The following is a 17,118-nucleotide window of genomic DNA, read 5'->3' as shown; positions in this document are numbered from 1 at the left end:
ATTCAATGACTCTGTCAACATACACCACGCTTTGCTGTCGACTATGCTGCAATCGATACAGTTATGTCGGCTGATGTTCCTTCAGTTAACTAATTGCAGAAGGCCTTAAAATGCTCATAAACTGCTCTCTCTGCTTCGACTTAATTCTCGCTCTCCTCTGTTTCTAGTAGGCTAAGCCTGATCCTACTTTGTGAGTCCATCCGGTCTACTACTCTTTTATTTTTCATTCGAGAGAACTCTGGGCACTTCAATATCTTCAGTGTTATGGTCATTTTGGTTTAATATCTTTAGGAGTTGATAAACCAGGCTGGCTACTAAATTGATTAGAATTGTTACTAAATTGAATTTTGTTTGACTATATGATCAAGCATTCTTTTGGTCAACATGGCGATTAATTGAATTCGATGAATGCTTAACCATTCCGATTCTGAAACATTAGATGTATCTCAGTATTGGCTCCGCTGTTAGTATCCTTTAACCTCAATCGAGCTGCACCCTGCAGTCTTCTTGACACTGGGGTGCGCCATCTTGCTCCTTACTCTTACAGCTTCCTCCCATCGACATGCTGTTGCATACACATTAGACATGAGGACATTGACACCAGGATTTGGGGAATCTTGCTCGGCAATTCGTTTGGTCAGCCGGTCGCTCATCTCAACATTGCCATGAGCCTTGCAAGCAGTGAGGAGTGCACCAAACAGTGGCATAGTGTCCTTGTTGACAGGCACGCCATTGATCAACCTCTCAGCTTCATCAAGTGCACCGGCACGCCCTAGAAGATTGACAAAGCAACTATAATGTTCGATTCTAGGTTCAATCCGATAGACCTCCTTCATGGCTTGGAAATGCCTCCGTCCTTCATCAACCAAGCCACCATGGCAGCAGGCACTCAGTACCCCAATGAACGTAATACCATCAGGCTTCACTTTGCTTATCTGCATCTCCTCAAACAATTCAAGAGCTCTACTGGCCTGACCATGTGTGGCCAGGCTGCAGATGATGGCAGTCCAGGCTGCGGCGTCTCTGCCCTGCATTCGCTCAAAGACATCCAGTGCCTTGTCAACATGCCCACACTTTGAGTACATCTCAATCAACGCTGTGCCAAGAACTGCATCAATCTTCATCTTCCTACCCTCAGCATACTGATGGATCCATTCACCTTGATCAAGAGTGCCGATATTGGCACAGCATGTCAGAAGAGTGACAACAGTGAACCTGTCTGGTTCCACCCGTTGCAACTGCATGTCTCGGAACAGCGACAATGCCTCCTCAAAGCTTCCATCTTGCACACAGGCGTTGATCATTGCAGTCCACAGAATTAGATCCTTCTCTGTGCATTGATAGAAGAGAGCTCTCGCCTTGTCCAGCTGTCCAGCAAGGGCATATCCCGACACGAGTATGGTCCAAGAAATGATGTTCCTCTCCGGCATTTGCTCGAACATCTTCACCGCCTCTTCCAAGCAACCATTCTTCGTGTACATGTCCAGAAGTGCATTTGCAACTGGGAGGTTGAATCCAAAGACTGCATCCATGTATGAGTGAATCCTCCTTCCCAAGCTCAGGTCCCCTGCTCTGGAGCAAGCGGTCACGGCAGTCACCAACGTTACCCTGTCAGGTGTGGCACCGCTCCTCTCCATCTCCTCAGCCAACGCAACTGCTGCTGTGAAGCGGCCGCACCTGACATAGCACCTGATCATCATATTCCACAGCACCAGGAACCTCCGCGGCATTTCGTCGAACACCTTCCGCGCCAGATCCGCGCGGCCCAGCATCGCGTACATGTCCATCAGCGAGCTCGCGGTGTACGCGTCCCATCGGAACCCGGTCTTCACGGCGGCCGCGTGCGCCTTGCGGCCCTCGACGGACAGCTTCATCACGCCGATCGCCCTGAGCACGAACGGGTAGGTGAAGCTGTCGGCGACGAGGCCGCGCGCGCGGAGGTCGTAGTACACAGCCATGACGCGCTGGAAGCTGCCGCGCCTGGCCAGGGTCCTGATCAGCACGTTGCAGTCGCGCAGCGGCATGGCGTGGTGGCACCCCGTCGCCATCGGAGGACGCGTGGGTAGGAGGCGCCACGCCAAGGCGGGGAATCTTCTGGTGGGTGCCGTATAGAAACGGGGAGAGCGACACGGATGGCTGGGGCCAGCTGTTGGCGAGATGGGCAAGCGGGTGGCCGTGGTGGTGGGAGGGAGCGTGGCGGGGCTGGCGGGCGCGCACGCCGTGGCGGGCGCGGGATGGGACGTGGTGGTTCTCGAGAAGGCGGCGGCGCCGGCAGCCGGGGGCGGCACGGGCGCCGGGCTGGGGCTCGACCCCCAGTCTATGGAGACGCTCGCCCGCTGGATCCCCGGGTGGGGCCTCGATGCGGCCACGCTGCCGCTCGCCGTCGACCTGGTAAGCCCCGCCGCCCTCTCCGAATCGCCTGGCGCTCGCAGTGAGGTGGAGATCTATTGGGAGCGGCGAACTGCTAACCGTTTATGGCTGCAGAACAGAGCAACGGACAGCGAGACGAAGGCGGCGCGGACGCTGGTTAGAGACGAGGACTTCAACTTCCGCGCGGCGCACTGGGGCGACCTGCACCGGCGGCTGCACGAGGCACTGCCGGCCTCGGCGACCGTGCTCTGGGGCCACAAGTTCCTGTCGTTCGAGGCGCCAGACGACACGCGCGGTGGGGTCATCGCGACGGCCCGCGTGCTGCGGACGGGGAAGACGGTTGATGTCGCCGGCGACATTCTCGTCGCGGCGGATGGATCCACGTCGTCCATCCGCCGCCGCTTCCTCCCCGACCTCAAGCTCAGGTTAGCTGCCCCTACCAAGGCTACGAATCCGTGGCGCTCTCGCGCGTTTGTCTCGATCGGCTCCGAAGGATGATCCATTTCTCACTCGCCATGGCTGGTGCAGGTACTCCGGGTACTGTGCGTGGCGAGGCGTGTTCGATTTCGCCGGGAAGGAGAGCTCGGACACCATGATCGGCATCCGAAGAGCCTACCCGGAGCTCGGCAACTGCCTCTACTTCGATCTTGCTTACAAGACGCACGCCGTGCTCTACGAGCTGCCCAGGAGCCGGCTCAACTGGCTCTGGTACATCAATGGCCCAGAACCGGAGCTCACGGTAACAATGGCCGTCCCCTCGTTGCGTCATTGACGCTATATGCTAGTGTCCTTCCCTCTCGTTGTTCGTTGATTCCGACACGACTCGCTTGAGCAGGGGAGCTCGGTGACCATGGAGGCGACCGACGCCATGGTGGCGCGGATGCGGGGCGAGGCCGGGCGCGTTTGGTGCCCCGAGCTGGCGCGGCTGGTCCGGGAGACCGCGTCGCCGTTCGTGAACGTGATCTACGACGCGGACCCGCTGCCGCGGCTGTCGTGGGCGGGCGGCCGCGTGGTGCTCGTCGGCGACGCGGCGCACCCGACCACGCCGCACGGCCTGCGAAGCACCAACATGTCCGTCATGGACGCGCGCGCGCTCGGGCGGTGCCTGGCGAGGTGGGCCACGGAGCCGGCGGCGCCCGCGCGCGCGCTGGCGGAGTACGAGGCGGCGCGGCTGCCCGTCGTGGCCGCGCAGGTGCTGCACGCGCGCCGGCTCGGGCGGGTCAAGCAGGGCCTGCCGGTGGACGGCGAGGCGGAGGGGTTCGACGTGAGGATGGCGACCGAGGACGCGCTGCAGCTGCGGCAGAGGTCCATGCCGTTCTTTGGAGGCGCGCCAACAGCAGATGATGGCGCTGGCGGTTCGGATTTTTGTTAGAATCAGAAAGTGTTGTATTTTGATTTTTTTTTTTTAGGTTTGCCACCTCCATTTATCAAGAAGTTTGTTGGTAAAAACTACTATGATTCTTTAAAGTTTAGATGAATTATATAAGCATATTAATGACTTTAACTGGAAAAACTCAAAATTAGAATGTTGTAGATCCCATGTTTCATATAAAAAATCATCTTCATCCGAATTTGTATGAAAAAAGATATAATTGTTTTAAGATAAGAACTAGCCTGTCACGATGTCGTGACAAACTTGCTACGTGGAATATGTATTGGTAGACCTCTCCGCATATTCCATCATGATGCACCTTATCACACCAATACAATCCGCACACACAGTTTTTATCATGCCAATGTAAAATAGCAGGATAGAGTATTTTTGTCACGCCACACGGACGTGTGCGACCAAAATAAAAAAGTTTATTTGGATGGATTATTTTTAAAATATTAATTAGAAAAGTTAAAAATAAAAAATATTCTACCTTGTGGTGGCCATGTTATTTTCTCTCTCTTTTGATTGAAGGAAATATTTGCCCTTGTTACCTATTTTTTCCGCTCATCACACTACAATCCATAACTTCCACGGTCTTTCTCGCACTTTAGGTGGATAAGACTATTTTCGATGGAGTTTAATAAGGGTTTATTTTTATTAAATTATGTGACACTCTAGCAAATTTGATAACATGGCAAAATAAATGGAGAGAGAGAGGAGAGGGAGTTTCGTCGGAGTGAAATTAGGTGTGCGATGTTCTCAAGATTATAAAACCTATAGAAACTCCAATTAGATAGTTTCATTTTATCCAATTGCGTCCAACCCCGTGCATTGCAATTAAATTGTACGGCTAGCCTAACAACCCGTGAAATAAAACTAAGTATTGGAGGTTTTTTTTAATCCATCAACTCAAATATCTTAAGATGACATGGCACTCTCCACGGGAATGCTCTAACAGACACTAAAGGCCCGCTTCAGTAGAGTTTATGGGTTTGGTTTCTCGCTAGAAACAAAACAAATATTACAACACACAAATAACTTCTGTAGATAAAAGAAATCCTGCCAAACAGTTCAGGGTTTTAGAGGACAAACCAAAAATATTTCTGCGTCTCTACTATAACCTCCAAATTGGAAAAACTTATTTCACACATTATACCTCTAAGACTTACAACCTAACTTTATTTCATGCAAGAAATTATCTTTAGCAGTTTTTTACACGAATTTTTTCTAGAATTTTAGTGTCCCTACTTGCAAAGCTATTCTAAATGGCGAAAAGATGCTATTAATCCTCTTTTGGCACTTCAGTACGCATGGTCTAACTAAGGGGTTGAAATAAGTCCACGTGCACAAGTAGCGAATTCACCATCTTTTCATCATGTGGTTCTCTTTCTCGATCAGTCTCAAAATTCCTACTTTCTTCCCCACTATCTTCTCTTATCGCGCTCCATCACCTGCCTCTTGTCGCCGGAGACAGGGATACGATGAGCCATACCTCCATCCACTGAGTCTTTTCTCATCAAGGGTGGTTTCTACCCTACTCTCCCTGTCCTTTTATACTCATGCTCAGCGCAAAGAGAGGAAATTTATCTGAGCTCGAGCTAATTTCTTCTTTAGCTGGTAATCATCCTATCTTTCATGGATGGGTTGCTTCAAGAATTCCTCTTGCTGGTGTGAATATTTGGGTTTAACTAAACCCCAATTCCTCCAATATTACCTCGACCTTATTTTATTGATATCAAGTAATTGTTTTCACTATATTTAGTTTCTCTTATAACACAATCCACACAGTAACTCCCTCCGTTCCAAATTGATTCAAAACGACCTACAACGGATGGAGTATCTTAGGTACCTTCCGAGATTGCAAACACATCATATTCATATATGAATCGAATTGCAAGATCACATCAATCAAAAATCAATTTTCAACTTCACACAAGCTTCTCTCTCTCTTCGCACAGTACGCCTGGGTCGGGCTTCTCTTCATCCCCGAGCTCCTCCTCCCTCCCCAACCTCCCCTCTCTTCCAAAAATCTCAAGTCCCAACCTCCCTCCCTCCGCAGTCCAAGCTCCCTCGTCTGGGACGGCGCGGACGGCCACACTTGGGCGACGCGAACCGAGGAGCCGTGGGCTGCGTGGAGTTGCGGGCCAGCCACGTGGGGGGCGGCGCGGGGTGCCGAGGACCGCGGTCGCGGGTGGGGCGGTGCCGAGCTGCGCTGCCGCCGCGTGGGAAGCAGGCATACTTTTCTCGGAGAAGTCCGATGCGGCGCGGGAGAGCTCGGCAGTTGCGGCCGGCGACGTACGAGGACTCCCGCTCGCTTTGAGGTGAGCGACGCTGGATGAGAGGTCTCCCATAGTTAGGAACTGGATGAGGGGCTCGTTGGAGCTGATTTTTGCATCTCTCTCGGGTAGGGGGTGGGATGAGAGTTTGGTTGGAGTTGCTCTCAGTCGATGTGTCTGCAGTTGGGTAGTATGTGGTTATCTGGATTGTGCAATTGAACTGCCTGAAGATTGAGCCGTATGAATGATGATGCTTAGAGCAATTTGAAATTAGTCATGCTACTAGCGGATTTATTGAAGTTTGTGATATGGGTGCTCTTGGCTGCTGATAGGAATGGTGAAATTTAAGCCTGTTCGGACGGTGGATGCTGCTGCTGCCCGCTGCCTGCTGCTGCTGCCGCTGCAGCTGCGCCGCTCTCTGCCGAGCAGCAGCAGGCAGCTGCAAAGCAGCGCTCCGAACAGGCTGTAAGTTGTCATTCACTTTAGTTGAGGATACATGTTCTTCTATCAGTGTTCAGGTGTCAAATTTGTGCTGTATCCATGATGTTTTGCTATCTTTTCCAATTGCCTCTCTGTGTGTTTGCCCCCTCTGAAATTCAAGTCAAAATGTCTAATGTCTTATCCTTGTCTGGCCATTCGTCTGGCTATCTGATTATTGCAGTGATTTATCGCACTCGGAGGCATGCATTTCCCTTGAAAATTGGAAATTTTGGAGATTTTGAACTGTTGAATGGAGTATTCATCAAGTGAAGATGAGGAATTGGTTGAAGAGTTCATCGATGTTGAGGATGATACGGGTACTGCGAATATTGACCAACGAACTGGTGTGATGGCTTCCCAGATTCATGGTATTGATCCCTCTGATGGATCCATGGCACCAACCGGAAATGAGCTGCTGATGGCAGCTGATGTGGTGGCAAAAAATGATGAACCACGCATGGGCATGGAGTTTGAATCTGATGCAGCTGCCCGGGCATTCTACAACGCATATGCATTACGTTTTGGGTTTGGGATCCGTGTTGCACGATCCCGTAGTGAGCGGAGAAAGGGTGTTGAAGTGCTCGTTATGAAGCGTTTTGTGTGCTTGAAAGAGGGACATCACAAGAAGAAGCCTGTGGACCCTAGCAACAAGAAAAAGAGAAAGCGCCTCTCTATACGGGATGGGTGCCCAGCGATGATGGAGGTGGTGCGTAGGGGCCCAGATAAGTGGGTTATCACGAAGTTGGTGCTGGACCACACCCATGTTATCATTAGTGCAGACCGGGCACGGGAGGTCCAACTCCGCCGCCTCTCTGGGAAGTTTCAGGAGCATGAGAACCAATTGCAGGAGTTGCGAAGGAATGTGTTTGGAGATACAGATGCTCAGGGGCTTTTTGATTACTTCAAGAGAATGCAGTCAGAGAACTCTGGTTTTTTCTGTTCTATACAAGTGGACAGTAAGAATTGTGTAAGCAATGCAGTTTGGGTTGATGCAAGAGCTAGAATGGCCTACACATACTTTGGGGATGCTGTTTACTTCGACACTACTTATAGTCAAAATGAGAATATGCTGCCCTTTGCAGCTTTCACAGGCGTGAATCACCATGGTGACACTGTTGTTTTTGGCTGTGCCTTAATTTTGGACAGGACAGAATCTTCATATGCTTGGATTTTTGAGACATGGTTGACAGCGATGGATAAACGGTTGCCATTTTCCTTTACTACCGATGAAGGAAAGGGAATGGCAGCTGCAGTTGCGAAAGTATTTCCTCAATGTTTTCATCGTCTTTGCAGATGGCGAATCTTGTCTAGATGCAAGAAGAAATTGACTGATGTATACACAAGATTTCCTGGGTTCCATGACGAACTAAAGAGATGTATTAATGAGTGTGATACTGTGCCTGTTTTTGATATGTTCTGGGGCTCCATTCTTGACAAGTATGGCCTGAGAGATGATACTTGGCTTCAATCACTGTATGAGATAAGGCACAAATGGGTTCCTGCGTACCTAACCAGCTCCTTCTTCGCTGAGTTGTCATTAACACATAGAGTAGAAACAGTCAGCAGGTTTCATAGGAACAACTTCAGTGCAAGAGTTTCTCTGAGTAATTTTATCACTAGATTTGATCAGTACATGGACAGTTTGTATGTGAGTGAAGCCCGGAAAGACATCATTTCACTTCCTCCTGAACAGCTTCTGAAAACTAACACAGTCTTGGAAAAACAAGCGGCAAGCATCTACACCAGAGCTGCATTTGAAACATTCCAGGTGGAATTGATTGAAGCATTGCAGCATTTTGCTGTCAAAGTTCAGGACGGACCATACATGAAGTACTATGTCGAAAGAGGTGGCAATCCTCCTACCAGGCATACTGTTTTCTACAACGTCACTGAGAAGAAGGCCTGGTGTGATTGCTGCCGGTTTGCCTTCTCAGCAATACTTTGCAGGCATGTGCTTGGAGTGTTTGTCATGGCTGGTGTTATCATGCTTCCGGAGCCTTGCATCACGAAGCGATGGACAAAGAAAGCCAAGATGGGGCCAGAACTGATCGGGCTTAATGTGGGCAATGAAAGCGGCAGTGCAGATTCTGTGGCTTCGAGGTATAATGATCTCGTTCGTGACGCAATGAAGTGTGCGGAGAAGGGAGCTGTATCAGCCGGAACCTTCAGAGTTGCGAAGGAAGTGCTGTGCAAAGCGTTCATGGAGATCAAGGCTCTCAGGGAGAAACTGAACAAGGATGCTCTGCACTCTGCAGCGAGTAGATAGCAGATAGCAGCGGTTTGATGTCTTGAGAGGGCATTTGAGAGATTGATTTGGGCATATTTTGTGAAGAATTTGTTGCACCAGAGGATGAGCTTTCGGTTTGCTTGCAGCAATGACCTATCGACATGTCAGGTGCTGTCAAGAAAATCCAATCATGCTGATCGAGTTGTATATGTCAATAGCATAGTGCATCCTTCCATCTCTACCTGACTTTTGTGGCAACCAGATAGTAGGTTCTGGCCTCCTGCCTGAGTGCCTGAATGCTGGGCTGGTGATCATGACGTCACAAATCACAGCTGCTGATATACTTGAATGGTCGTGTCTGCAGGATCTTCCCTTGTACTCCCTCTGTTCTAAATTATAGGTGGTTTTGCCTTTTTTAAATTCATAAATTTTCTAGGCGCATAGTAAAAACTAAAGTTTGAACTTTAGGATGCCAAAAAACAACTTATAATTTGGGACAGAGGGAATACAGTTTATCTAATTTTTTGAAAAAAATATGACGGTTTGCTTGTTCTTGTACAGTCTAGGCTTGTTTGTTCAGCTGTTCCCTTTTTAAGGGGAATTTGTTCAGCTGGTTATGCGTTGCAAACTGTGTGGACTGGAGTGAAGAGCTTCACTAGTTCGCTCCGGGCCTGTGGCTAGGAATTGAGCAAGACCAGTGATCTCCTGGCCCAAATTTTAACACGCGCGCAAAAAGATGAAGCGAGGAAATTGCAAAAGAAAAAAAAATTAAGAAAAAGTAAAGCGAGAAGCTCCAACACAAACGAAATCAAACGGCAGCAATGGCCACCACCACATCTCTCCGCTCCCGCCTCCTCATCCTCCCACCGCCGCCGGCGTCCCCCACCGCCGTCTCCCTCCGTCTCCGCCCACACGCCGCCGTACTGCCCTCATGTTCCCGGAGGAGGAACCTCCACCTCACGGCACGGGCGGCGCCGCCCGGCGGCGCGGTGGCCCCCGCGTCGTCGTCGTCGGCCCCGGCGGAGGAGAAAGAGAAGGATGAGAAGGGCGGGGGTGTGGGGCTGTCGGCGACCGATGCGGAGATGCTGTGCGAGTTCCTTCGCGCCGACCTGCCGCACCTGTTCGACGACGTGGGCATCGACCGGTCCGCGTACGACGACCGCGTGCGGTTCCGCGACCCCATCACCCGCCACGACACCATCGACGGCTACCTCTTCAACATCCGCCTCCTCAAGCTACTCTTCCGCCCCGACTTCTACCTCCACGCCGTCAAGCAGGTTCGGCGCGCTCGGCTCTGGCGAGGACGCGAGCGTGCGCAGCGAAATTTTGCAGCTACGGCAGATATTGACTGTGCTGAATTTTGTTTCTAGACAGGGCCGTACGAGCTCACCACGAGGTGGACCATGGTGATGAAGTTTATGCTCCTGCCGTGGAAGCCGGAGCTGATCTTCACCGGGCTGTCGATCATGGGCGTCAATCCACAGAATCTCAAGTTCAACAGCCATGTGGTAAGCACTATTGCTTATCCAGGGACATTGATGATTCCAGAAGAACTAGTGGTGCCGGTCTACACAGTCCTTAGTATAGTAGTATTTGCACTATTCAGTACCTCGAGAGTTAAGATGTTATATATGTGCATGAGTGGTAGACCAATATCAGGACTATGGGTTAGTTGTTGGGTCAACTAGTTAGCACACCACAAAAATTATCAGAGATTTCTCTGACGAGGTGCCTGCCTGTTTTCACATATTTAATATCACACCATGATGTGTTTCCATTTTTTAGTCGGTAGTTATGCCATACAATACAAAGGCATTTTTATCACAATGTTCATGGTACAGCGTTCCCCCTACAATACAGTGCTTCTTCCCCGCCCTCCCTATATGGGCTACAGTATTTTTTACCTGGCCAATCTCCTTCATTTAGATTGTAATGATCAGCAATGTAGTCGTTTTCATTAAATGGTGCTATGGTTTTCTGATATGCTGAACTGCAGGATCTTTGGGATTCAATACAAAACAATGAGTACTTCTCGTTTGAAGGATTACGGGATGTTTTCAAGCAGGTAATCTTCCATCAGCCTATTATTTTCCTTTTTCACACGCCAACATGTATTTACAGACTCTGGTTTTTGGCTTTTTGCACAGCTACGGATTTACAAGACGCCAGACATAGAAACACCAAATTACCTTATTCTAAAGAGGACTGCACATTATGAGGTATTAATGCATCACCCATACTGATTTTCAATGTGATTTATGCTTGATTTACAATTTTTGTGTACACAGTCACCCAGGGCAATCTAATGCATCTTCTATACTGATTTACTTCGTGCTTGATCTACAGTTTTTGTGTACCTAGAGTAATCTAATGCAACAGCTATACTGATTTACTATGTTCTTGATCTGCAATTTTGAGTATTCAGAGCAATTTAATGCATCATCTATACTGATTGAAGATTTGCTTTATCTACAACTTTTGTATACTCAGAGCAATATAAGCCTTAGATTGTTGACATCTAATGGCCCATATTCATTTGGCTCTTATCAGTAATTGTTACATTCGTCAAATATATTTCAGATACCACTAATACCTCATCCGCTAATTATTACGTCTAATCAAATCACTTCCATTTATTTCAACGATGAATAACAAATATTATTCTTATTTCTAAAACTTGGATTCCACTTACATGTTGATATATAAATACAGCAAGTGTTGGCATGCCCTCATAATCCACCTATATGATCTTTTACTTGCAGAGTAATAATCTGTAAAAAGGTTAATAATAAATTTTAGTTCTTCAGAGATTTTATGCAAGAGGTGAAACTTATGAGCATAACTATTTTCAGGTTAGAAGTTATGAGCCATTCTTAATAGTTGAAGCAAAAGGAGATAAACTGACAGGATCATCAGGCTTCAATAATGTAACTGGGTGAGTTTTTCTATACGTTACAGTTGTCCATAAATATGTCAAACAGATTCTTGAAACTCCATGCGTCGCAATACTGAATGTACTTATACATGTAGGTATATATTTGGCAAGAATGCTTCATCTGAAAAGATTCCAATGACTACACCTGTCTTCACTCAAGCTTCTGATGACACACTTTCAGATGTATCCATCCAGATAGTTCTGCCGATGAACAAAGACTTGAACAGGTATATCCAGGGATTCAGATCTCAGCTCCAGGCTTCCTGCCATTTCTTGTTATATTTTTTCCCTTGGTGTTTTGCCAGTTTCCACTTTTCTCTTCTTTTTCTTCTGATTTTTTTAGGCTATGATTTTATATCTGTACGATAAGTTAAATGAAGGAAATGTTTTCAATAATTTTCATGGTTTTACTTATGTGGCTAATGGTATTTTCTATATCAGTTTACCAGCTCCAAATACAGAAGCAGTTACTCTGCGGAAGGTAGAAGGAGGCATTGTTGCAGTAAAAAAATTCAGTGGACGACCAAAAGAAGAAATTGTGCTCCAGAAGGAAAAGGATCTACGCTCCCAGTTACTCAAAGATGGATTGAAGCCTCAACAAGGCTGTTTGCTCGCGCGTTACAATGATCCCAGGACAAAGAGCTTCTTAATGGTATATTTCCTTGTATATCTTCCATTTAATTTAAATATTAATTACTTTATGTGCCTTCCATGTTGTTGTATGAAATTCAAGATGAATTATCTCTCATAATTCTAGGAAATCTACATGAATTTCCTTCAGAAAACTAGATAGTTCATATTCTTGGATATGAATGTAGAATGTTGCCTTACCCATCTCTGCCCATGGTTCCAAAAGGCCACTTTGATCTTTTATTCTCCATTGTTTTTTTAACTGAAAATCTGCTCTTTCTGATCCAAAGAGGAACGAGGTGCTGATACGGCTAAATGACTTTACATTGGAGTTGTAATCATCACTGTCAGCAACAGATTTATGTAACACTACGTGTTGGGTTTGGAGATTTCAGTGCACCATTGGAAAGGTAAATCTGATATTTATTTGTGAACATTATCTGCACTGAAGTCATTCATAGGTGCTTATCATTTTTATTTGAAACAATTTTTACATGTTAGATTATGAATACTGCATCATTCTTGCTGCTGCATTTTAAGTCTGTCTGAGCCTGAGCTGCATTTGATTTTGGTTCCTGTGCAGGACAAATCATGTAGATGGGCGGATGTGCTTTATGTAAATGTAAATTCTGAAAGGTAATAAGCTACAAGATAAAGCAATAGATCATCCTATTTTGTTTATACACCAAATTTTGAATTGACAGAAAAAAGAAGTATTAGAACGAAAGTAGATGAGAAATGCTCTTAACCTGGGCCTTAACCTCTCGTGCTTCTACAATTGGATTGGGTTGTCAGTTGTCACATCCTGGGTGCAATGATCTGTTTTGGGCCAACTTTGCCCTGTACAATATAACGCTGAACTAGGACTCGCAGAACTGACTGTGCTCAAGTCTTAATAGAATTCAGTGCTTGTCCTTAGGTTTCAGGTGATGACAATAATTATACACTTGCCATGCACAGTCGGAAAGCATACACAATAAATAGGCCATTTCGGTGGAGGCCTGAATCTGCATAATCTGGCAAGGAGGATGTACAGGCTGTCTAATTATGAAATGCAGTTGCCTCCATGGAGTTCTGACTGACCACCAAACTCATGATCCAAATCAGTTTTCAGCACTACCTTAACTATGTCCTCGTCAGATAGCGATTGTTGCATTGCATGTTTTCTAGCCCCACGCGTGCATGCAAATCCAGTCTGTGCCCATAGATGCTGAAGGTTAATATGTCTGTATCCTTGTCAAGCTGTCCTGCCCCTCCAGGCATGCAACCCGTACTCCTAGTAGTAGGTGAGAACTGCCGATGCCTCTAGAATCATTCATCCCCTTCTCGTTTGCAACGTAGGTAACCGAAGAGGTTTAAGAAACCCTGGAAGGTAAGAGGTAACACTTCGAATGTAACACTCCCCAAGAGTCGTCAATGAGGATGATAATGCTAGCTACTTTGCATACTTAATCGAAGTAAAGCTGCAATAGAGGATTTCAAGAGGATGTGACAAGATGGTTGAGGAAACTAAATTTGATTGAAACATAACTGCATTGTTTCACAAAACAAGTCATTCTAGGATTCTTATAGAACTTTGAGGTATCTCTGTGTTTATTTGCAAAAAAAAAAAACGTAAGATAAAAGGGTGCAAAACAAAGGGAGGAAATAATCGGTCTTGATAACTATATATGTAACTGATAACTAACTTAGATCATATGATTTGTGCGTGTGTTCTCATCCATCTTTCTCCCTTGCGTTAGGCCAACGGACAGGCCTTCACGCATGACGGCATGGTGTTGAGTGAGCCATTGTTTCATGGGGCGTGAGTAGCATGAATACAACTGGCTAGGCCTGCACTGTTAGTGTACTCCTACAATGAATGTTTTTGTGTGCGAGGCATTTTCCTTGTGGAACTAGACTCTTTCAAAAACTTAGAAAAGTCTGAAGCCCTCAAAGTGATGTTTAAATTTCAGCACCTCTGTCCTCTCCCATGTTCTGAATATTGTCTTAAAGTGTCCTTGTATCTTGTGTTACACATAAAGAAAAGGAACTGCACATATGGAGAACTAACACAATCTGGCTTGAATATCAAGAAACTTATCTGAAAGAAACTTGCAAGAAATTGCACATGGTGCATGGTGAATACAAAAATAAACAAAGTCGTCTGACTTCATGTAATCTGGTGCAATTCTAAGCTAAAATATGTCAAATCTCAGCTATCTGGTATTGCTCCGTGAATGGCTGAATGATCACATGAAAGCTACTGCTTATCAGGTAAGAGTGAGATCACTACTTGGAAACCAAAGCCAGGATTATTATTCAAAAAAAAACAAAAAACAAAGCCAGGAACATGACATCAGAAATACAGATTCCTTCCATCACAAGTACTCCAACTTACAACTTGACTGCTTTTCATAGATAACACCAAAATTATGCATGGGAGTTCTTTGCATGCTTAGTCAATGGTTACAGTGGATAAAATTAGGCACGCATTATTATATTACACATGTGATTTTGTCATGCTGCTTTTGTCAAAACTCAGAACTATGAAAATCAAGTCAAGTCTGTTGCTTGGTTGGTTTAATCTGTGCATTTTCCGGGAAGGTTGCTAGCTTGAAGTATAGGTGTTGAAACATGAAAACGTATCCACTTTACAGTGCCAACTACACAACACAAAAGGTTAAAATGGTGCAGGGTTTACATTGCAAACAAACAGATAAGTCAATAATACTGAAACTCTGAAAGCTGACTACCATATCTTTCTTCTGATATAAAAATGTCCATCCTTAATTCTTAAAAGTTTTTGTCGGCCTAACAATCCAAGAAGTTGTTGTGTCAAGACTGAAAATACACATTCATTGTATTAATTACAACCTGTGATGTGCTAACTATGCAAGCAGTACGGAGGTTGTGAGTTGTTTTCGGCAGCAATGTAATGAAGTCAAGGTATGAACTGTTGATGATGACGTGGCGGTGGTTCTGCGCCATTAGTGTGAAAGCAGCTCTTCGATACATAGGTTTTAAATCCTGCCGGGGCACGCGGCACGCATGTACAATGATCTACATCAGCTACCAAACACTTATAGTTTCTTTTTTCCTTGAAAGGAGCTACCAAAATCAAAATACACAAGAAACCGTTGATGATCTTATTTGGACCTTGTCCTGGCGCCCAAATTCAACCTTGGTTGAACACTAATCAAAGCACCTCAGCGCAAAGATAAATCCAATCCGTATTAGAGAACAATAACGCTGCAGAACTGAAATCTTAAAAAATCGGACACTCAACGTATATTGCAATAGTTAAGCATAAATGTTGTAACTATTGTTTCTTCGTGTTTCACAGTGAATGTTGCATGAAACATAGTGTTCATGTTGCGGCGGAAATTTTCTATTCCAGAATCGAACGACATACTCATTTTATACATTACTTTTCATGTTGCACATGATTGCTAATGTTGCATTTCGAAATTTTAATGTTCATCGGAGCGTCTGATGGAACGGACGATCCGAGCGCTAGCAGCCACGATCAGAGAATTTCTCCTATAACAACAGTACAACCACACTGTTTTGTGTGATTTATCATGAAATTCCTTGTGTATTCACAATACAGTGTATTGGTGGGAACCACCTCATAGTGTGCTCATCCTTGTATAATGAAAAAAAAGGTGAAGTAGCTCGGTATGCTACATAGAATATGGTAGAGCGTGCGTGGGTAGTAATTCCTGTGGTTGGGCTGGGCACCACCTTGCCTGCCTGGTACTGTAGCGAGACATGCCCAGCTGCACAGTGGTTTAAAATTTGATGTCCAACAGAAGGGACCAACTTATGTCTTTTACGCACGGCATGCGTATTTATGGACCCTCCAAGTATTGACCACAGGCCGGATCTCAAAAGAAAATTATTGAGCACAGAGTGTGGTCATGGCTCAATTCAAGATGGGCCTCTCTCCTCCCTGGAGGCGAAGGCAATGGCATTCCAATCCCTGCCGTCTGACCTGAGTGGTCCGGTCCGGGCTGAATGAAAAGAATACTACAAACAGTGCACAGCACATGCAATGCAGGCAGTGGATTTCCTCTTGGCAGCCCTACTGTACTACCTTCCCTTTTGCCCTCAAGGAGATGACCACTGCATTAGATTATGATCAGATCTTGCCCATTGGTTGTCTCTCTGTCTTTCTTTCTGTATTTACATTCTTTATATTACTAAATGCTTTTCAGCTGCACTACCTTTACTTATGGCCATGGACCAAATTAAAGAATTGTAATTATCAATGGGTGAATACAACCCACCAAGGCATTTCCTTTAGGCTACATTTGGATGTAGACATTGAGCTGCTGGAATTGAATTAGGTACCTATACCAAAATGGATTGGTCTTGGAAATGTGTTACAATACCAAATCTGTTGTTTGGATGTATATAATATTGATAGATGGAATTCAATGAGCAGGCAAATACCAATTCACGATTGGATCCAGCATGTCTTGAAATTGAGAATTGGCTACCTTCTTCTCCCCTCCACCCAGCCATGGCAGCCATTGGCCACCCGCGCCCCCACCTCGTCGGAGAAGGCCGAGCCGCGCCGCCCGCGCCTGGAGCAGAGCCGCCCCAACCCCCCCCCCCCCCACCCGTGAGGTTATGGCCGTACACCTTGGGCTTCAATGAACGAATTGCCCCAGCGAGGCTCAAGCACCCCCATAACCCTTTATTAGGTGGGAACGGGCGCACTCACACACAAGATACTCCCAGACCAGACATCACCCCCGTTGTACGAATATAGGAGCATAAGTCTTGTGCATCCAAGAATTTCATAATTTTAAAATGTATTTACCTAAATTACGATTAT

At 46.2% G+C, this 17,118-nt stretch overlaps 4 protein-coding genes across 8 annotated transcripts; 3 read left to right on the top strand and 1 right to left on the bottom strand.

Annotated features, from left to right (window-relative positions):
* Nucleotides 1-464: 464 nt before the first annotated feature.
* On the bottom strand, nucleotides 465-2,048 carry LOC101763801 (pentatricopeptide repeat-containing protein At1g31430). Its single transcript, XM_004967144.3, has one exon. It carries the CDS (start codon nucleotides 2,046-2,048, stop codon nucleotides 465-467), a length of 1,584 nt encoding a protein of 527 aa, XP_004967201.1.
* A 101-nt stretch (nucleotides 2,049-2,149) lies between these two features.
* Nucleotides 2,150-3,874, top strand: LOC101773787 (aurachin C monooxygenase/isomerase). Of its 2 annotated transcripts, XM_004965915.4 has the most exons (4): nucleotides 2,150-2,391; nucleotides 2,485-2,795; nucleotides 2,899-3,109; nucleotides 3,206-3,874. In XM_004965915.4, exons 1-4 carry the CDS (start codon nucleotides 2,158-2,160, stop codon nucleotides 3,740-3,742), a joined length of 1,293 nt encoding a protein of 430 aa, XP_004965972.1. In that variant the 5' UTR covers nucleotides 2,150-2,157; the 3' UTR covers nucleotides 3,743-3,874. The 2 variants fall into 2 exon arrangements, with proteins under 2 accessions (XP_004965972.1, XP_022681424.1); XM_022825689.1 differs by having other exon boundaries at nucleotides 2,150-2,795.
* A 1,787-nt stretch (nucleotides 3,875-5,661) lies between these two features.
* On the top strand, nucleotides 5,662-9,145 carry LOC101773102 (protein FAR1-RELATED SEQUENCE 5). Of its 2 annotated transcripts, XM_022825728.1 has the most exons (3): nucleotides 5,662-6,066; nucleotides 6,354-6,486; nucleotides 6,683-9,145. In XM_022825728.1, the coding sequence occupies exon 3, from the start codon at nucleotides 6,752-6,754 to the stop codon at nucleotides 8,765-8,767; it is 2,016 nt and encodes a 671-aa protein (XP_022681463.1). In that variant the 5' UTR covers nucleotides 5,662-6,066; nucleotides 6,354-6,486; nucleotides 6,683-6,751; the 3' UTR covers nucleotides 8,768-9,145. The 2 variants fall into 2 exon arrangements, with proteins under 2 accessions (XP_022681463.1, XP_004965969.1); XM_004965912.3 differs by lacking the exon at nucleotides 6,354-6,486.
* Nucleotides 9,146-9,447: 302 nt separating this feature from the next.
* Nucleotides 9,448-14,250, top strand: LOC101772147. 3 transcript variants are annotated; one of them, XR_002677253.1, is made up of 10 exons: nucleotides 9,449-10,005; nucleotides 10,099-10,236; nucleotides 10,725-10,793; nucleotides 10,876-10,947; nucleotides 11,581-11,663; nucleotides 11,759-11,890; nucleotides 12,105-12,315; nucleotides 12,584-12,703; nucleotides 12,877-12,929; nucleotides 14,036-14,250. XR_002677253.1 is itself a non-coding variant. In XM_004965911.3 (8 exons), exons 1-8 carry the CDS (start codon nucleotides 9,550-9,552, stop codon nucleotides 12,629-12,631), a joined length of 1,209 nt encoding a protein of 402 aa, XP_004965968.1. In that variant the 5' UTR covers nucleotides 9,448-9,549; the 3' UTR covers nucleotides 12,632-12,704. The 3 variants fall into 3 exon arrangements, 1 of the variants encoding a protein (XP_004965968.1); XR_215091.3 differs by lacking the exon at nucleotides 14,036-14,250 and having other exon boundaries at nucleotides 9,450-10,005; nucleotides 12,877-13,053; XM_004965911.3 differs by lacking the exons at nucleotides 12,877-12,929; nucleotides 14,036-14,250 and having other exon boundaries at nucleotides 9,448-10,005; nucleotides 12,584-12,704.
* Nucleotides 14,251-17,118: the final 2,868 nt, after the last annotated feature.

Source organism: Setaria italica, chromosome IV (genome assembly GCF_000263155.2).
Source record: "Setaria italica strain Yugu1 chromosome IV, Setaria_italica_v2.0, whole genome shotgun sequence".
Taxonomy (NCBI): domain Eukaryota; kingdom Viridiplantae; phylum Streptophyta; class Magnoliopsida; order Poales; family Poaceae; genus Setaria; species Setaria italica.
Note: the sequence above shows the minus strand (reverse complement) of the source record. Positions and strands in the feature narration are given on the sequence as shown.

Excerpts from the sequence above, each read along its gene's own strand:
- LOC101763801 (XM_004967144.3), bottom strand. The coding sequence starts at position 2,048 with ATGGCGACGGGGTGCCACCACGCCATGCCGCTGCGCGACTGCAACGTG.
- LOC101773787 (XM_022825689.1), top strand. The coding sequence starts at position 2,158 with ATGGGCAAGCGGGTGGCCGTGGTGGTGGGAGGGAGCGTGGCGGGGCTG. Across the intron at positions 2,796-2,898 it reads CTCCCCGACCTCAAGCTCAG|GTACTCCGGGTACTGTGCGT; the intron begins GTTAGCTGCCCC and ends TGGCTGGTGCAG. Across the intron at positions 3,110-3,205 it reads GCCCAGAACCGGAGCTCACG|GGGAGCTCGGTGACCATGGA; the intron begins GTAACAATGGCC and ends TCGCTTGAGCAG.
- LOC101773102 (XM_004965912.3), top strand. The coding sequence starts at position 6,752 with ATGGAGTATTCATCAAGTGAAGATGAGGAATTGGTTGAAGAGTTCATC.
- LOC101772147 (XM_004965911.3), top strand. The coding sequence starts at position 9,550 with ATGGCCACCACCACATCTCTCCGCTCCCGCCTCCTCATCCTCCCACCG. Across the intron at positions 10,006-10,098 it reads ACCTCCACGCCGTCAAGCAG|ACAGGGCCGTACGAGCTCAC; the intron begins GTTCGGCGCGCT and ends TTTTGTTTCTAG. Across the intron at positions 11,891-12,104 it reads ATGAACAAAGACTTGAACAG|TTTACCAGCTCCAAATACAG; the intron begins GTATATCCAGGG and ends TTTCTATATCAG.